Source organism: Ctenopharyngodon idella, chromosome 1, assembly GCF_019924925.1.
Source record: "Ctenopharyngodon idella isolate HZGC_01 chromosome 1, HZGC01, whole genome shotgun sequence".
In the NCBI taxonomy this organism is placed as follows: Eukaryota; Metazoa; Chordata; class Actinopteri; order Cypriniformes; family Xenocyprididae; genus Ctenopharyngodon; species Ctenopharyngodon idella.
This window is the reverse complement of record NC_067220.1, coordinates 33,010,718-33,030,876: the sequence shown is the minus strand read 5'-3', so window position 1 is coordinate 33,030,876 and position 20,159 is coordinate 33,010,718. Positions and strand designations below refer to the sequence as shown.

Here is a 20,159-nt window from a genome sequence, read left to right as displayed (position 1 = left end):
GCAACAGGATACCTGGATACACAGTGTGATACAAATGAGTAAAATGACTGATATAATTCTGAGCATTTATTACTTGACATTCAAAAAGTCATTATAAAAACAGTGTTGAAACAGTGCTAGACATTGTAAATCAGCTTTGAAAAATAATAGTTATTTAAGAGTATAGCCTATTCAATATTCATTTATCAAAACACATATTCATTGTACAAATATTTTGCATTTAATAAACTAATAAACAATATTAGCGTTTGCCTTTACAAAAGCTATGTGCAAAGACTACTGCGACTGGTGTATTTCCTTTAAGCAATGATATCAAATCAAATGAAAATGATACACTTCATGTGCCAAAAGCATTCAGCAGCGTAAATCTAAAGTGTATTGACAAAATGCCTCTTTTTTTATTTTTCAAAATGATAATTGATCTTTATTGTGAAAACCAAGTCAGTCTAGACAGAAAGGCACTGTATTACTTTGGAGTTAGAATGACATTAATAACAATTAATTAATTTATTAAAAATGATGAAAATGGTCTGAAGATCCAGTGGGCATACTAGGCAATTGTTACTGCATTTGTCCTTTGAAGCCCAGATGCAATGACATATGTAAATTGTGCTTTACTTTCTTCACACTTTCATCCAGCTGTAGAAACTCAAGCACACTTCAGTCTTTACCAATCTTCTCCACTTGATCTTGTTCTTCAGATCACTCCACTGTCCACGTCTCTGCCACTGTCATTGCATAAGGATATGAGGTTCAATGTTGAATAGTAGATCATCATTACCACGCCGAACTTCCAGAAGGAGGGGCATGTCTCCCTGAATCGCCTCCTGTAATTCTCCAGTGTTGACCAATGGATGGCCGTTTAGCTTCACTATAATATCACCTGTTTCAAGCCCACCCCTGTGAACAGGAACCAATGAAAGCAGAATGTCACGTGATTAGTTTGGGATAAATAAAATTGCAGTTGGTTGATGTTGCAACAACATATACTGTATGTAACAGCAAGCTTAAAATATTATATGCTAAAAAGCATTTTGAAAAGAATCTGGGGTAAAAACAAATATTGTTTGGCTTAGTTCACCCAAAAACTTTTGTCATAACTTACGCACCCTCAAGTTGTTCTAAACCTGTATGAAATTGTTTCTTCTGCTTAACACAAAAGAAGGTATTTAAAAAAAGAATGCTGGTAATCAAACAATTGACGGTAGACATTGACTTCAATAGTAGGGAAAAAATACTAAGTCAATAGTTACTGTCAACTGTATAGATACAAACATTCTTTAAAATATATTCTTTTGTGTTCAACAGAAGAAAGAAACTCATACAGGTTTGGAACAACATGCGGCTGAGTAAACAATGATAAAATTTTCACTTTTGGGTAAACTATCCGTTTAAGGTCAATTCACACTGCACCGACAGACGCAGACGAACGCTGACAGTCACCAGATTACAGCACGCCACATCTCAGACATTCTAAATCCGATTCAAGCATGTTCAGTCCAGTCGGCGAAAACAAGCTCTGACACACTCTGACAGTCACACACTGATCTGACAAAAAACCAACGAAGTGTCTGTTGCCGTCTGTCGGCGTCTGTTGGTGCAGTGTGAATTGGCCTTTAGACATACTTCTGAGCTGGGGAATCCGGGACAACTTCATGGACAAGAATTCCACTGCCAATATCTGGAAAGTCTGGATTGTGCCATTTTAACCCCTGGACAATGCTGAGGAAAAGAAGAGAAATACAAAATAAATAAAGCTGCAAGTAGCGATGAAAGGGCCCTCGCACCCGGGCTCATCGCCACCCGTTGGCATCAGGAAAACAGTGAACAGTGGGCGACATGCATGTAAGCGAGTGAATACAGGAGAATTATAGCCAAGTCATTTCAAAGTGCCACACTTACTGCTGCCAACAGGTGACGCTTCGACCGTAACTGAATATTGCCATGTAGATGTCTTTGGGCAGATCGGACATTGTTTGCCTGAGTTACTACAACTTCCTGTTTCGTGGCGTTAATCGCATACATTAGCATTTAGCCAAGTGTTGCATGATTTAACTGTTTCTAGTATGTTTGGTACTTTGTGGCATATTGAAATGCGTTTCCGGGAGTGAATTAAAGTGTAAAGCATACCATTTCCTGTTGCCAGCAGGTGGCGCTATGACTAACTGAATATTGACATGTAGATGTCTTTATGCCAGGACTCTTATCACACGTGAAGTTTGGGGCAGATCGGACATTGTATGCCTGAGTTACAACAGCTTCCTTTTTCATGGCGAAACAACACAGACACGCCTTCAACGAAAAGTCAAGATCTTTGCAATTTAACATGGCCAAAGCCTTAAGATTAGACTGGCCATATATGATGTGCTTCTGGTTAAATCTCTACGAGGAGTTAATCACAGTGTAAAACATGTTATTTCCTGTTGCTGGCAGGTGGTGCTATGATTGTAACTGAATATTGGCATGTAGATGTCTTCAGGTCAGGACTCTAATAAAACATGTGAAGTTTGGGGCAGATCGGACATTGTATACCCGAGTTACAACAACTTCCTGTTTCATGGCAAAACATTGAATTTTGTTAGGCCGCCATGGACACGCCCTTCAGCAAAAACTAGATCTTTGCAATTTAACATCTCAAAGGCCTTTAGATTAGACTGACCAAATATGATATTGATCTGATTAAAGCTCTAGGAGGAGTTCGATAAAGTACAACATCTGGAAATGGCAAAAACTGCCAAAATTTTGCAGAGAAAATTCAAAATATCTTCCTGTTGGGTTTACAGATTTTGCACCCAGGGGAGAAGAAGAATTGGCCGTGCAATTACAATAGGGTCCTCATACCATCGGTGCTCCGGCCCTAATAAATAAATAATGAGATCTGATAGAAAAGGGATGCAGACAGAGATTTCTCCTTTCAGAAAGCTTACTGATTGCACCTGACACTAATAAATGTAAAGGATCCTATTAAAAACAAAAAACAATGTTGCTGACTGACATAACATACTTCTCTGTTAAAGTGACCATTTTGATTCCAATAAATCTTTTCTTGGGGCCTTTTATATCTGAAAGAGAAATTATTAGTTTTAGATATTTGTACAATTTCATAGTGAATTTAAGTCATGCCGGAAAAGACTGTGTTTATGAGTTAAAAGCACATGAATTGCATCACAAAGTAAATACAATTGGGAAGTTCAGGATTTTCTTTAAGTTGGGGGCATGTCAGTGTGAAAATAGGGCAAATGCCAAGGATGCAGACCGTATTGACGGTAAATTTTTTATTTTTTTTTTACATTTACAATGAAACTATAGTTGCATGTACAAAATAGGACAGTACTGTATTATTACAATATAATATATAACAATTCCGTTTACAGCACCTTCAAAACTTCAATAGCAACAGAAAAAAGCAACAGAAAAACACCTGATGCGCATTCTTTATTCATCATTTTTGAGTTACAAATTCTTGTAGAATGTTTTGTAGAATTGGTACATCACCATCTTGTCTGATTTGAACGCATCTGCCGTCATAATTACGACTTCCCAACTCATAAATACAAACTTTCCAGGAGGACTTAAAAAGTACCATCATAACTGTAGTAACCCATATTGAGTGTTATTTACAAACATGAGTTTAGCACAAATATTTGCATTGCAATGTGAAACTGAACAAAATAACGGCTGTTTTGTTCTTCGTTAGCGATTTTCGTTAAACACCGAAGCAAAGGGTTATATTGACTTGCAGTTAGCTAGTAGCAGGTTACTGGGACAAATTCATGCATAGCAGTTTCACAATATATTTGATTAACAGTTAACCTAATCCACCATTCTGGCCTAAACATCTACAATATGGTACCTTTAGCTCCTCTCACAAAGTAATTTAATGGTATGATGGACCAGTTAAATTTTAAAAGCTTGCATGTTTGATGTCATCAGGCCGGCAAGATGACTAGCAGCTAGCTAGCAAAGTGAAATTTGCTAGCAATTACCTCACCTGAGGCAGTCTTCACAGTTTGAGACTGCGTGAAGTTTGTCCTGACTACCCTTTGTTTGACTGAAATCAAAGTAAATGACACCAAGGATGTAATGGACAGGCTGTTTCATGCATATTGTTTGTGTTTTGTAGCCATTTTGTTACAGTTGGCAGAACGTAACTTAATAGGTGGGACTCACAAACACCTATTCTCTGATTAATCCAAAGAATTGAATAAAAAATGAACATCTATTTCAATATCAGATTTCTGTGGGCTAACATTTGTGTTGATGAATTCATTTTGGAATTTCCTAATCATTCTGCTGAATTGCTTACCTTTCTTCTGTTTATCATTGGATTCATCAAGGAACTTGCTGATTCGGTCTGACGGAATGGCAAAAGAGATCCCTGCAGTAACTTTAAGTGTGTTTATTCCGATTACCTCACCATCCTAACAAGACAAAAATATTATGTAAAACTATAGCAATATTAAATGTATCTAACCAGTGTCCTCTACTCCATTCACACTCACTAGATTGACAAGTGGACCTCCTGAGTTTCCATACTTCCCATTGATGATGAAAGAGAGGGAAACAAACAATTAAATTCAGATAAAACATCCATCAAACAGTTCTTGTACCTTGAAAACATCATTCTCTTTTGTCTTACATTGATGATAGCATCAGTCTGGATGTAGTCCATATCAGAGTCTTGGATGCCGAGCTCTTTTCCATCTCTCTGTGTTGTGCTGACGATGCCTGTTGTGACTGTGTTCTGAAGAGCAAATGGGCTGCCAATGGCAACCACAAACTCACCAGGCCTCAAATCAGCAGACTGACCCAGTGACAACACTGGTAATTTTTTCTGAAGACAAACAGAACAATTCATGCAAATTAAATCAACTTAAAAGTGATTCAGTCAATATGTTTTCTGTTTGTTTAAAAACACAGATTCACTAAGGAATGAAACACCACTACATTACTCAATATTAACTTCTTTTTTTTTTATTGAATTATTGTATATCACACTTAAATCATCCTGTTGGTCTGAAAAGCAGCATGGCTGTGATTTAATGCAGCCTTGCCCTGAATCACAGCTATCAACATTCAATGTTGAAATGTAGTTGAAATAATGTCAGTTGTTATTTCAATGGCACATTCTGATGAATTATTTTCCTGTCAAGAAGTGCTACTCACATATTTTTTTTTTTTTTTTTACACACTTCAAGCTGTCCTACCACATTTTTTTTTGCCTCACGAAGCAAGCTACTAAAGGAATAGTTCACTTTCAAATAAAAATTTCCTGATAATTTACTAACCCCCATGTCATCCAAGATGTCCATGTCCTTCTTTCTTCAGTCGAAAAGAAATTAAGGTTTTTAATGAAAACATTCCAGGATTATTCTCCTTATAGTGGACTTCAATGGTCTCCAAACGGCTGAAGGTCAAAATTACAGTTTTAGTGCAGCTTCAAATGGCTTTAAATGATACCAGACGAGGAATAAGGGTCTTATCTAGCGAAACGATCGGTCATTTTCTAAAAAAATCAAAATGTATATGCTTTATAGGCACAAATGATCACATCACAAGTGCTTCCACCAGAACGCGATTCCGTATTCTTCAAAAAGCTTACGCTCAATACACTGAATGTCCTAAGCCTTCCTTATTCAACTTACGGAAAAAAACGAACTGGCGCCGCGTTCGTTCCGTAAGTTTAATAAGGTAGGCGTAGGACATTCAGCGTAAGCTTTTTGAAGAATACGGAATCGCGTTCTGGTGGAAGCACTTGTGATGCAATCATTTTATGCCTTTAAAGGGATAGTTCACCCAAAAATGAAAATTTGATGTTTATCTGCTTACCCCCAGGACATCCAAGATGTAGGTGACTTTGTTTCTTCAGTAGAACACAAATGATGATTTTTAACTCCAACCGTCACGGTCTGTCAGTCAAATAATGCGTGTAAATGGGAACTTCGTCTATAAGAGTAAAAAAAAAACACGACAGACAAATCCAAATTAAACCCTGTGGCTCGTGACGACACATTGATGTCCTAAGACACGAAACGATCGGTTTGTGCGAGAAAACGGACAGTATTTATATCATTTTTTACCTCTAAAACACCACTATGTCCAACTGCCTTCAGCATCCGGTTAATGAGGTCTGAACGCGCTCTGACAACGGAAGTGATGTCCCACACTCATTGAAGCAAAGCGCGAGACATCAGTTCCATCATCAGAGCGTGTTTTTTTGACCTCACTAACCGGATGCTGAACGGAGTTGGACATAGTGGTGTTTTAGAGGTAAAAAATGATATTAATACTGTTCGGTTTCTCGCACAAACCGATCGTTTTGTGTCTTAGGACATCAATGTGTCATCACGAGCCGCAGGGTTTAATTTGGATTTGTCTGTCGTGTTTATTTGACTCTTATAGATGGAGTTCCCGTTTACACGCATTATTTGACTGACAGACCGTGACGGTTGGAGTTAAAAATCATCATTTGTGTTCTACTGAAGAAACAAAGTCACCTACATCTTGGATGCCCTGGGGGTAAGCAGATAAACATCAAATTTTCATTTTTGGGTGAAGTATCCCTTTAAAGGGGCTCTATGTAGGAATGACACCCAGTGGTCGAAATAGGTACTGCAGTCCAAATTCAAAATATTGTTTGCCCCGCCCCCTCCTTCAAAGACGCGGGTGGCCAGCTTGAGGACACGCAAAAAGAGGGAGCGCAATTGACAATAAAAGCTGAGGAGACTTACACACTGTAAGCTGATGAGTTGATTTATCTGTGTTTTAATATGCTGTCGTTCATAGAGATTTTTAGATGGATGCAGAGGCTTTTTAGGTCAGGTAGAATCTGCGATTCTCCGACCCAGTTTGTTTGCTGGTTTCCATGACTGCAATACGCAGTGTTTTCCGCCAACTGGCAACCTGTGATGTCGAAATACTATTGGATAAACTGGCAGCACGCGGTTTTGCACAGACCAAAACAAAGACAGTCATTCCAACACGGAACGCACATTTCAAAGTAGAATATCTGGCTGTAGCATTGTTTTTCTGAGAAACAAGTAGGTGAACTTAGCATGTTTCCTAAATATCTGCAAACATATTGGGGTATTTTTATGCTTTATTAAAGTAAAAATCTTACATATAGCCCCTTTAAAACATACATTTGGATTTTTTTTTTTCAAAAATGACCGATCGTTTCACTAGATAAGACCCTTATTCCTCATCTGGTATCGTTTAAAGCCCTTTGAAGCTACACTGAAACTGTAATTTTGACCTTCAACCGTTTGGAGACCATTGAAGTCCACAATAAGGAGAAAAATCCTGGAATGTTTCCATCAAAAACCTTCATTTCTTTTCGACTGAAGAAAGAAGGACATGAACATCTTGGATGACATGGGGGTGAGTAAATTATCAGGAAATTTTTATTTGAAAGTGAACTAATCCTTTAAACTTGAAAAATGACTGTTTTAACTGCAGGTAACATAAATCATCAAAACACCGGCTGGGATGGTGATATGAACAACAGCACTCAGACTCATGTAATATTGTTAATTGATAACACTACCTGAACAAACTGGTCTTATTTCATTGCTGGCAAAAACAATTGAACATAAGAACAAATTTGTAAAACAAATCAGAATTGGGTGCAGTCAGTGTAGAAAAAGTCTAAGGCTGCAGAGCAAGAGATGGGAAAATGACATCAACTACTATAAACAGACACAAAATATCTGCAAGCGTTCCAGACTCTCTGACATGGGAACATTCTTCAATTTTTGTTTCCAAAGCAGTCTCTACTCTGAATAGTTTCTCTTTGATAGTCTAAATCAAAAATGGGCTACAGAAATATTGCGCTAGACCGTTTACACATCTCCATAAACAGATCCATATGCATCAGGAAACAAAATATCTCTTACAACACAACACCTCCTAAATTCCCACACACAAATGTAGGTCAACATGTCCAAGTGTGTCTAGATGAAGCAGATTGTGTGATAAAAACCATCTGCCTCTGGAGTCATAAACATGGGATTTAAGAGTCAAATGTGTTGCAATTTTGGATGATTTGTGCTGAGTTTTATACTTTGAAAGTTTCTGAAAGATGAACTCTGGACTACTGGCTAATAGGCTTTGTGTTGGGAAACTGCACTGTAATGAAAAATCTATGGTGACAGCAAGAAAGGTTGAGGATTAAACTTTTTCAGCCTCAAGGCCTTGTTCCACATTTACAAAAAGAAATAAAGGAGACCATGGAAACACAGTATAAAATATTAAAAAATAAAAGGAAAAACAAGGAATAAAGGACCCTCCCAGAACACAGAACAATGGTTAGTCTCTTTTTAAAGAAAACACTCAACAGATTATTGCTGAAGCACTTCAAAAAATTAAAGTATGAAACGTTTAGGTTTACTGTAAAACAAATGTACTGTACTAAACATTTTACAAGATATTTTTACTCTAAAACTGCTATAAAATTAAAGCCATATGTATAACCAAGTTGTGTTCCAAATTTGAAGTTGATATCACAAATATTAAAGTTCCTACGAGATTTTGTTTAGACGCTATACCAAAAATAGCCACCGGGTGTCACCCACATTCCATTTATTCTTTTTGATGCATTATCCTGTAACGTTTTTGTCACAACTTCTCACAATTCTGACTTTTTTCCTCACAATTGCGAGTTTACAGAATTGTGAGATATAAACTCAAAATTTCGAGTTATAAAGTCAGAATTCCGAGTTTATATCCCGCAATTCTGACTTTTTCTCGCAATTGCAAGTTTATATCCTAAAAAAGTCAGAATTGTGAGTCGCAATTACCTTTTTAATTTTTTATTCAGTGCCTGAAACAAGCTTCCATAGTTAAGGGTCGTCAATTCTTGTGAAATTATTCTCACCTTTGGATTAATTTTGATAGTTGCGATGTCAGACTTCTTGTCGATGTCTCTGATGGAGGCCTCATAGGTTTGGCCATCGTGTAGCTGAACTCGTAGATGCTGGCGTCCCGTTACTGTTGCACTACTAGCTACCACATGTGCATTGGTCACAATCAGACCTGTCTGCGTCATTATGAATCCAGAACCGCTTGACAAAGGTACATGACGACCAAAGAGCGGATGGCTGGACACAAACATTGAAAACAGTGGTTATTGCTAAGTGTGAAAATGTTACAATTATATTCTAGTATTGCTTTAAAAAAAAAAAAAAAAAAAATTATATAACAATACAACTTGACAAATTCATTGTTTCACAATAGTTTGATGTAAACTGACAGTAATAGCATCCTTGCACTGACCTAAAATATGTGACTATGATTACTACAGAACTTAACAAAATGATACCAAAGCAACTGTTGACTATCAGTGAGGTATAGAGGTATCAATCAGTGAGGTATCAATTGGTACAAAAATGACAAATAAATATAGGTATACAGAAGACCAGAATTGTATTTACTTGAGGAAGAGCTCGACGTGTACCACAGCAGGGGCAATCTTCTCCACAACATCAGCGATGAAGTTAAACTTATACCTTGGGCTGTTCAGATGTGCAGGACCTATACTAGCAGGAAGAATCATTCACGTCAATGGCATGATATGCCAGATATGAAGACTAATAATAAGACTAATATCTTAGCAATACTTTGTTTTCGGTAAATAGCCTAGATATACAAGTGTAAATATGCACTAAATTAATATTTAAGCAAATCTTTCTCACAGAATTTATATTGTATTAGCAGAATAAGTGGCAACCAAAATTTAAATGTATGGTGTAATTAATACACTATACCGATCAAAAGTATGTTTTTGAAAGAAGTCTCTTATGTTTACCAATTAGGCCTATGCATTTATTTGATCAAAAAATACAATAAAAAACAGTAATATTGTAAAATATTATTACAATTTAAATAACTGTTTTCTATTTAAATATATTGTAAAATGTTAATTATTCCTGTGATGTTAAAGCTGAATTTTCAACAGCCATTACTATAGTCTTCATTGTCACATGATCCTATGGAAAATATTCTAATTTGCTGATTTGGTGCTCAATTTTATCAGTTACTATTGGTTTTCTATTATTATTATTATCATGTATGTTGAGAACAATTTTTGCTGCTTAGTATTTTTGTGGAGACTTTTTTTTTTTCTGGAAAATGTGATACTTTTTTTTTTTAGAAAGTTCAAAAGAACATCATTTCATTAAAATTAAAATCTTTTGTAACAATATAAATGTCTTTACTGTCATTTTGGATTAATTTAATGTACCCTTGCTGAATAAAAGTATTAATTTCTTTTCTTTTTTAAATCTTATCTACCCAAAACTTCTTAATAGTAGTTTATCACAGTTTCCACAAAATTATAAGCAGCATAATTAAAATTATTAATAATAATAAAGATATTTACTGTATTTTAATAATTCTCTTTTTAGTTATACACACACACACACACACACACACATATATCTATATATATATATATATATATATATGTAGTCTTCTTTTGAAAACATTAAATTATTATAACTTAATTATTCCAAACTTTTGACAGGTAGTGTGTTTTAAAGTGAGAAATCACTGATACAGGAATTTCCTCTGAATATACTGCAGATCTATGAAAGACAAACATATTTAGGCTTCATTAACTTAATCTCTCACTTAACTATAAGCAGCCTCCAAAGTGCTGCTCAGAACTAAATCTTCTAGGTTTACATGATTTCACCAAGTACAACATGTTCCTGGAACAACATTCCAAACAGCCAATCAGATTTGAGGGACAAGTTTACAGTTTTATGTCTAGTTTAGGCTTACAACCAGGGTTAGGTGCTTCTACATTAGTGTAATTCATCATTTCCCTCTGATGTAAGGGATAAGTTATGGGTAGGGTTAGGTTTAGGGGTAAGGATAGGGTTAGGACTACATTTTTGGACTGGAATGTTCTTCCAGAATCAACAAAATATGTTGACCCAGCAACATGTCTTACTTACAAAATCACAGTGACCATCTGAGTGTTCTATCTGATGTCCCACAGAGCACATAACAGAATAGATATAAGACATCCATTGTAATAATTTAGATCACTCATCTGTGACTAGGTGTGTCACATTTAATACTTCCCTCACATTCTGTGGGCTGGACGCAGATGGTATTCGGCCTAGATTGTGTCCCCTATTCCAGAGCTAGAATCTATAAACATTGCTGCATGTTTTTTCGCACTTAAGTATAAAAAGGTTAAAGCTGCATTTGGATGGTGTTTATGTTCTCTGGCTCTGAGTAACATAACTACAGATCACACTTGAATAGTAAGAGGAACTAAGAACTGTTGACATCTTACTAAACATCCAAAATCACACTGGTGTTTCTACTTAGTAGGCATTCCAAGATGTCTCAATCAGACAAAATCAGACATCACACAGGAAGCCAAAATTAGTGGAGATATAGCAACAGTCCTACAGCTGACTGACTATTATGCTTCACTCACAAGTCATTGTTTGTTTATTTCGCCAGTCAATACAACAGTGGTCTTATCGACATACATGAAGCATCAGTCAAAAGTTTTCAGTTATTGATGACATTGTGATGCCATTTTGCAGGTGCATTTGTCACCCATTGTTGTATAACCCCACATTCAGAAAGGTCCAATAACAAGGGGGTTTCTACTATTCAGAAATGAGCGTGGAAAAGAGATAGCTACTATTCAGCTCGTCATATAATCTCAACATGGCGACCACCATGATAGGGAGAACCCTATGTATGCCACTGAGTCTTCCCTTAATGTGAGTGTACATCATTTAAACATATTTGCCAAACCTTTGTAAACTATTGCAACTTTAAGACAGGAAATACTGTCAAATGCAATGCATTTATGAAATTCAAGCAGTCATTTAACTAACACTTTCATACAAATAGCGTTATAGTAGACAAATAACAGTTAAAGGGTTAGTTCACCCCAAAACATTTCTTTCATTAATTACTCACTCTCATGTTGTTCCACACCTGTAAGACCTTCGTTCATCTTCAGAACACAAATTAAGATATTTTTGATGAAATCTGAGAGATTTTTTTATCCCTCATAGACAGCAATTTAACCACCACTTTCAAGGTCCAGAAAGGTAGTAAAGACATTGTTAAAACAATTGACGTGACTGCAGTGGTTCAACCTTAATTCTATGAAGCAGCGAAAATACTTTTTTGTGTGCAAAAACAAAAACAAAAATAACGACTTTATTCAACAATATCTTCTCTTCTATTTCATTCTCTTAAGCTGTTTACGCTCAGCGCTTCCAGGTTGTAGGTCATGAGTCGCCATTCTGACGTAGAACCTGGAAGTGCTGGACATAAACGACGTAAGAGAATAAAATAGAAGAGAAGCTATCGTTGAATAAAGTTGTTATTTTTGTTTTGTTTTTGAGCACAAAAAGTATTCTCGTCACTTCATAAAATTAAGGGTTCACGTTGACTATTTTAACGATGTCTTTAGTACCTTTCTGGACCTTGAAATTGGTGGTTAAATTGCTGTCTATGGACGAGTCAGAGAGCTCTCGGATTTCATCAAAAATATCTTAATTTGTGTTCCGAAGATAAACGAAGGTCTTACGGGTGTGGAACGACATGAGGGTGAGTAATTATGACAGAATTTTCATTTTTGGGTGAACTAACCCTTTAAGTGGTGTGCGCAAAGGCACAGTGTTAATAGTGGCGCTGATAGTGAACATAATTGACAACTAGTTGCTAGTCCAGATAAACTGCACAGCACCAATTCTGATTTAACAGAAATAGAAAAATCAAGAGGAAAAATAAGTAGGTGAACTTATCAGTGACTGACCTGAGCTTGATGGCGCGCATGAACCCTTGTGCGTTTGGGTAATAACGGAAAGCCCTCGTTGTTGGGCTTTACGCGCGGCTGCCCTCATCTTGCACACATTACCGTAGGTCTTTCCGTCGCTGCCACACACTCTGTGAGTTGCCTTACACTGGCAAACGCCTTTGGAAAGTCGCTTTCCGGCTGGAAATTTACATTCTAGCCCGTCGCCACACGGAGCATCATCCTTCCGACCGCACGACTCTCCCTCGCCAAGGCTGCACACAAGACAGCAGTTGCAGTGGTCGGGCACATACCCGCTCGGACAGCTCGGGCTCGGACATTTACTCACATCACACCTGGATGAACATTTCGTCTTCGGCTCGGCCACGGCGAGGTCCTGCGCAAAGAGCATTGTTGCTGCAAACAGAATGACCAGCATTCCCTTTTCAGTTTTCAGGTACACTTCGAGAGAAATTCAGTCAGTGTGTTTAGTTTGTTCAGTTAGCTTTTTTAAAAATTTTTGTGATATTCATTCGTGGCCTATGATGTCCAAAATACAGCAAAGAGCTCCGCTGACTTTTCCATGAGCATCGCACGCTGATGTAATGGCGTTTAACATGAAATGTGTATCGTTTCATTCCCTAGATTAGAAGTTCAGTCTCAGATACTCTTTCTTATGTTCCTTGTGCTATGCCATTAAAAAATACAGTGCTGGATAAATCTCTCTGATGTCTCGTGTGCACTACACTCCCTCCCTCCACTGCTTTTGTATATCCTTCACACTCTCAGTGTGAGATGTGATGAAAGAGGCAGGACGTCATTACAAAACAATGCAATAAAGAGCGAATTCATTTTATCACATTATGTGGAAATATCTAAATTTCAAGAAGTTTATGGAAAATGCTTTCAAACTCACGAGGCTATATAAAAATCAGGGTATAAAAACCAATAGAAACTCCCCACCATAACAGAAAAACAAACGTGTGGAAAATGTTGTTTAACTGCAGTATTTCTGCTGTCTTTTTCTGTAATAGCGTATTTCTCAGTCTTACAACACATGTATTTGAGCTTCTCTCAGCTCACCGCTTCTTACTTTACTGCTATCATGCCTCCTTGTGGCGTATGCAGAAAAATGGCAAACATTTTTCATACTAAAACTTAATTATGACAAGGTGATCGAGGCTTTGCTTCACTGAGGGCTTTTAAAGGGATAGTTCACCCAAAAATGAAAATTCTGTCATGATTTACTCACTCTTAGGTTGTTCCAAACCTGTATGAATTTCTTTCTTCTGTTGAACACAAAAGAAAATATTTTGAAGAATGTCGGTAACCAAACAGTTGATGGGCCTCATTGACTTACATTATATACAAACCCGATTCCAAAAAAGTTAGGACACTGTACAAATTGTGAATAGAAAAGAAATGCAATAATTTACAAATCTCATAAACTTATATTTTATTCACAATAGAATATAGATAACATATCAAATGTTGAAAGTGAGACATTTTGAAATGTCATGCCAAATATTGGCTCATTTTGGATTTCATGAGAGCTACACATTCCAAAAAAGTTGGAACAGGTAGCAATAAGAGGCCGGAAAAGTTAAATGTACATATAAGGAACAGCTGGAGGACCAATTTGCAACTTATTAGGTCAATTGGCAACATGATTGGGTATAAAAAGAGCCTCTTAGAGTGGCAGTGTCTCTCAGAAGTCAAGATGGGCAGAGGATCACCAATTCCCCCAATGCTGTGGCGAAAAATAGTGGAGCAATATCAGAAAGGAGTTTCTCAGAGAAAAATTGCAAAGAGTTTGAAGTTATCATCATCTACAGTGCATAATATCATCCAAAGATTCTGAGAATCTGGAACAATCTCTGTGCGTAAGGGTCAAGGCCGGAAAACCATACTGGATGCCCGTGATCTTCGGGCCCTTAGACGGCACTGCATCACATACAGGAATGCTACTGTAATGGAAATCACAACATGGGCTCAGGAATACTTCTAGAAAACATTGTCGGTGAACACAATCCACCGTGCCATTCGCCATTGCCGGCTAAAACTCTATAGGTCAAAAAAGAAGCCATATCTAAACATGATCCAGAAGCGCAGGCGTTTTCTCTGGGCCAAGGCTCATTTAAAATGGACTGTAGCAAAGTGGGAAACTGTTCTGTGGTCAGACGAATCAAAATTTGAAGTTCTTTTTGGAAAACTGAGACGCCATGTCATCCGGACTAAAGAGGACAAGGACAACCCAAGTTGTTATCAGCGCTCAGTTCAGAAGCCTGCATCTCTGATGGTATGGGGTTGCATGAGTGCGTGTGGCATGGGCAGCTTACACATCTGGAAAGGCACCATCAATGCTGAAAGGTATATCCAAGTTCTAGAATAACATATGCTCCCATCCAGACGTCGTCTCTTTTAGGGAAGACCTTGCATTTTCCAACATGACAATGCCAGACCACATACTGCATCAATTACAACATCATGGCTGCGTAGTAGAAGGATCCGGGTACTGAAATGGCCAGCCTGCAGTCCAGATCTTTCACCCATAGAAAACATTTGGCGCATCATAAAGAGGAAGATGCGACAAAGAAGACCTAAGACAGTTGAGCAACTAGAAGCCTGTATTAGACAAGAATGAAAGAACATTTCTATTCCTAAACTTGAGCAACTTGTCTCCTCAGTCCCCAGACGTTTGCAGACTGTTATAAAAAGAAGAGGGGATGCCACACAGTGGTAAACATGGCCTTGTCCCAACTTTTTTGAGACGTGTTGATGCCATGAAATTTAAAATCAACTTATTTTTCCCTTAAAATGATACATTTTCTCAGTTTAAACATTTGATATGTCATCTATGTTGTATTCTGAATAAAATATTGAAATTTGAAACTTCCACATCATTGCATTCCTTTTTTATTCACAATTTGTACAGTGTCCCAACTTTTTTTGGAATCGGGTTTGTACCGAAGACAATCATTTTTGGGTGAACTATCCCTTTAATGTTGTACACAGCATGCACATATAGCGTGATTTGGTTTGAATTTGGTTACAGTGGACAGGTTTCTGCATGTTGGTGTGGTCTGAAGTGTTTACCAGATGCAGAATGTCTTCATGTAAGGCAATGAAGTATTAGAACAGTTTTGATATTACAGAAATAACCCTTTTTTCCCATACCCACACCATTTAGAGAGAGAATGATATCATTGTAATTTGAAATTGGCTACTCTTATTGTTGAAATACCAAATAAAGTTGAATCTATAAAGTTTTGTTTTAAAGGCCGATACTGGTTGAGACAGTGGACAGGGAGCTCTTTTCTCCACGTCTGATGCTGTGATCTGAAACTTAAATAGTATTTAGACTGTAGGCTAAAAACAAATGCACAGGCAACATTCTTAAAGTAAATGCAAATTTTAGAATTAAAATTGTGTACAGTATTTCAAAAAGACAACAAAGACTAACAATTAAATGACAATTAAATTGAACTAATTGACAGCTGCAGCAAAGCTAATGTCCATAGTCTGAGAATCAACAAACCAAACTTTGTAATAGCCAAAAATGTAAATAAATCTTCAAAATCTTTTTTTTTTTTTTTTTTTTAGAACTTATGCAACCCCCATCAGTTTCATCTAACAGCCACATGAGGGTGTCAGTGAATCTTGTGTTCCTGCTTCAATTCCAGAATCTGTTCTTTTTTGCAGGTATAGGTCATTGTGTCACAGGATTGTACAAGTAACTTTCAGAATGCTGAAAAATATTAACTATGAGACAATGTACTTCTTTTATTGAATCATAAAACAACTTTGCTGTTAAATATATTTAAAATGTGTCATATATTTAAATTGTGTTATACGGTTACATGTATATGGTTAGTCAGTAGCCTTAGACCCACATATATGGGACAGCACAGAGCAGCAAGAACAAATAAGCGAAGAATCATTTGTCAGAGACTACAAAAACTTTTATACAACCAAAAGCTACCCTTTATAACCTGTGAAGTCACTAGTCCTTTTTGCTCCATTAAGCAGTTTTTGTAATCTCCAGGTTTAGAGTGAAGTCATTTAGTCTAGCAGTGTTACACTTCTCTGTAGAAAGCTCCATGCTGGAGGAATTCCTTCATAATTCCTCATTTATATAATGGCCAACATAATTATTGACAAGTTGCTTTGACTGCAAAAAGTTTAAAGATTTTTTTCTCTTTCTGACCACAGACTTGTGATTCTCAAATGACACAATTGCTATTTACTCTTGTCCCCGTTAGTGGACATACTGAAAATAGCACACCACTCTTGTGTACATCTGTCCGTTAGCAGATGCAGGCCCATTTCTTCTTGCTCTCTTGTGCTATTATAATTTTTGCTGGGATTGTGAAGCTCTCAGATCTGCACTGTAACACACATTCGTTCACACTCTGCCTTCTCTGGCTTTTCAGACTCTTTGCCAATGTCAAAAAGATGCTGTCCACCTGGTCCCCTTTGCGACCTTTGGCTGAAGTAAGATAAAAAGACATTCCATGGACTTCGGCCAAATGACGAGCCTGCTCGATTAACACAGATGTAGTCGTCGAAGTGACCAGATCGGCCTTGTTGCAAACAAGGGCCCGGGGTATATCTGGCCCAAGAGAGTGCTGACGGCACTCGTCCATCCACAGTGGCAGATTGCGGAAACTAATGGGATTAGTGACATCAAACACGTAGACAATCCCGTGCACATTGCGATAGTAGTGCTGCACCATGCTTTTACGAAAACGCTCCTGACCAGCCGTGTCCCAAAGCTGTACCTAAAGTGAGATGGAAAAGGACAAGATTTATATTTTTGTACACATATAGGCTACATATCTATTATACATATTTTTACTCATGACTTAATAAACTTGGCATTGCTTGGCATAACAGTTGAGCTACAGAAACATTAAAAATTGAAACTTGAGTGTCCATTGAGTTATATCTGACTGACCTGATGGTATTTATTAAGTTCATTTGTTGTTGTTTTTACTACACTCTAAAAAATGCTAGGTTAAAAACAACTCAAGCTGAGTTGAAAATGGACAAACACAGAAATTGGGTTGTTTTAACTGCTGGGTTAAATGTTTGCCCAATCTGCTGACTAGTTTTATTTAACTCAACTATTGTTTAAAAAAATACTGTATGGCTTGCTTAAAATTAACCCAAAATATATGTTGGAAATTAACAATTATTAATATGTTTAATAAATGAACATTTATTAATGTTTAATTAATAATAAACAATAAACATTTATTAAATTGCTTATTAATAAATGTTAACTTTTTGATTATTATTGTTGCCTCTAGTAAATATGTGTCTTATTTTTAATTACCAACCTATTTTGTGTTCATTTTAAGCCAGCCATATAGTAATTTTTAAACAATAGTTGAGTTAAATAAAACTATCCTGCACGTTGAGCAAAAATTTAACCCAACCGCTGGGTTTGTCCATTTTCAACCCAACCTGGGTTGTTTTTAACCCAGGATTTTTCAGAGTGTAACGTTACATAAATATACAGAGCTTGAAATAAAAAATAAATAAATAAATAAAAGTGCCTCGGTTGAAATTGGGGTAGTATGAGTAGTACTAGTAGTGTAAAGTAAATGTTCATCTTTAATGCAATTGTTATTTAATATTTGTGGCGTAGGACTACATATTCTCTTCTCAAAAGTGAAATTCCTCATTTAGAGGGTGAGATCTCAACAACACGGTGAAATCCCGCGTTCTACTGCTGTTCCTTCATGGGATTCACAAGCAATAAATCTCCTACCACTTAAAAATTAAAGAAGAAGTAAAGAATTTACGTCTTGGTTATTGAATCCGATAAACAGATCCGGTAAATCCTAATTATTTACTTCACAATTTATATCAAATCACGATGAGGTGTCAAAACTTCCAATTTAGTCAACTAGTCATTTATTTGAGTCGGATCTCTTCACTGAATCAGTTCCAAAACCGGTCTGTTCGTATGACATCAAAGTACCGCGAGAGCGATTCAAAAGCATAAGTGGTCGTATGCTCTCCAAACGCTCTCGCGGTACTTTAATGTCAATTCGCAGATCGGTCTGCGCATCTCGAACAAGCGTTATGACTCTTTCGAACACGTCCGATTCATATCTGATTCATATTATGAGAAGAGAAACGATGATTGAATTGATAGTCGGACAATTATGTACAGAGGATTCGATTTATGGGGTGAAAAGTTAAAAGGCTGAAAAACTTATTTTGGCCGAATAACATGTTACAAATAAAACGTACTGTTTAGGACTTGACAATAAACAATAGGCCTATCATTGATTGTGATACATATGAAAAACTATATTCCACTAAAACGTGCAAAACTTTTCCAAACAAGAGATGTTGAGATTACGTGAAACTGCATGACGTAAAAAAATCGCTAACCTATTCGCGAAATTGTTTTATTGCACTGCCTAAAAGCACTAGCTTTATGCATCCAGGCAACATTTTGTAATCTGCTCCAAAATAACGTGCTTTAAAATTAATCAAAAATACAGTAAAACTGATATTACTAAATTCTTACTTTGACTTTCTCGCCTTCTATCTCAAGAACTTTCTCACGAAAATCCACACCAATTGTCGCCTCCGTTCTGCTGGGAAACTGTCCGGTGCAGAAGCGGTGTGTCAGACAGGTCTTACCGACACCGGCATCTCCGATCACAATAATCTTACAGGTACGACAGCAGCGCACCGGCATACCGTTCGATGAGCTGGAGCTCTCCAAGGACGAATCCATCTAACGTTACCGTTCCCGTGGCAAGAAATAAACGCGAAGTGGATATTAAAAGGAGGCTTAAAGTTCAGAGTGCTCCAGTGAGCACTCCTCACATGCCCATGACTGATGGTTACTGATTACAACTTCCCCTTAAATAAGAGAAACTTGAACTCGTTTTCTAAGCCCACCTTCGTAAGACATCAAAGCAGGTAATTAAAGAAAACTTTTGTCTTTTTGCAATATAATACACATGATTATTCATTTTTATTCATGAATTCATTTATGTAATTATGCATAATAAAATGGGTAAGAACCGTTGGTAAAAGGGAAGTCTGACAATCCAGCTTAGACAGAAACCAAAAACAGGGATATGAAAAACTGTGGCCTATCATGAGCTTAAAATGTATCTAGTGAAAGAAAAAGGTTTTGTGTGTGTGTGTGTGAGACAAAGTGTACTTCAGACGTCATGTATTTTTAAATACTTTGAAGAGCCAATAAAATACTTTAAAGACCCTACCAATGTCAATGAGATGGTGCTAAATATGTGCTCACATTTTGATTTTTTTTTTATTACAAAAAAAATCTATATCATACAACAAACTCTTCTTTGAGCTCTGTAACCCAACTGGATCAGACAGAGTGATA

At 36.9% G+C, this 20,159-nt stretch overlaps 2 protein-coding genes and 1 long non-coding RNA gene across 6 annotated transcripts; 1 reads left to right on the top strand and 2 right to left on the bottom strand.

Moving 5' to 3' along the window:
* Positions 1–51: 51 nt before the first annotated feature.
* htra3a (HtrA serine peptidase 3a) lies at positions 52–13,522 on the bottom strand. 4 transcript variants are annotated; one of them, XM_051901277.1, is made up of 10 exons: positions 12,797–13,519; positions 9,432–9,531; positions 8,876–9,098; positions 4,640–4,834; positions 4,503–4,535; positions 4,307–4,421; positions 3,992–4,051; positions 3,005–3,062; positions 1,627–1,722; positions 52–900 (listed from the first exon to the last, which is right to left on the bottom strand). In XM_051901277.1, exons 1-10 carry the CDS (start codon positions 13,212–13,214, stop codon positions 732–734), a joined length of 1,467 nt encoding a protein of 488 aa, XP_051757237.1. In that variant the 5' UTR covers positions 13,215–13,519; the 3' UTR covers positions 52–731. The 4 variants fall into 4 exon arrangements, 3 of the variants coding, with proteins under 3 accessions (XP_051757237.1, XP_051757256.1, XP_051757242.1); XM_051901296.1 differs by having other exon boundaries at positions 9,432–9,536; positions 12,797–13,053; XM_051901282.1 differs by lacking the exon at positions 3,992–4,051 and having other exon boundaries at positions 12,797–13,520.
* Positions 12,985–17,424, top strand: LOC127516572 (uncharacterized). The gene is made up of 3 exons (XR_007931024.1): positions 12,985–13,232; positions 16,379–16,477; positions 17,209–17,424. It is a non-coding gene; the product is annotated as an uncharacterized LOC127516572 (long non-coding RNA).
* On the bottom strand, positions 16,534–19,906 carry LOC127516550 (ras-related protein Rab-33B). The gene is made up of 2 exons (XM_051901303.1): positions 19,323–19,906; positions 16,534–17,556 (listed from the first exon to the last, which is right to left on the bottom strand). Exons 1-2 carry the CDS (start codon positions 19,533–19,535, stop codon positions 17,083–17,085), a joined length of 687 nt encoding a protein of 228 aa, XP_051757263.1. The 5' UTR covers positions 19,536–19,906; the 3' UTR covers positions 16,534–17,082.
* Positions 19,907–20,159: the final 253 nt, after the last annotated feature.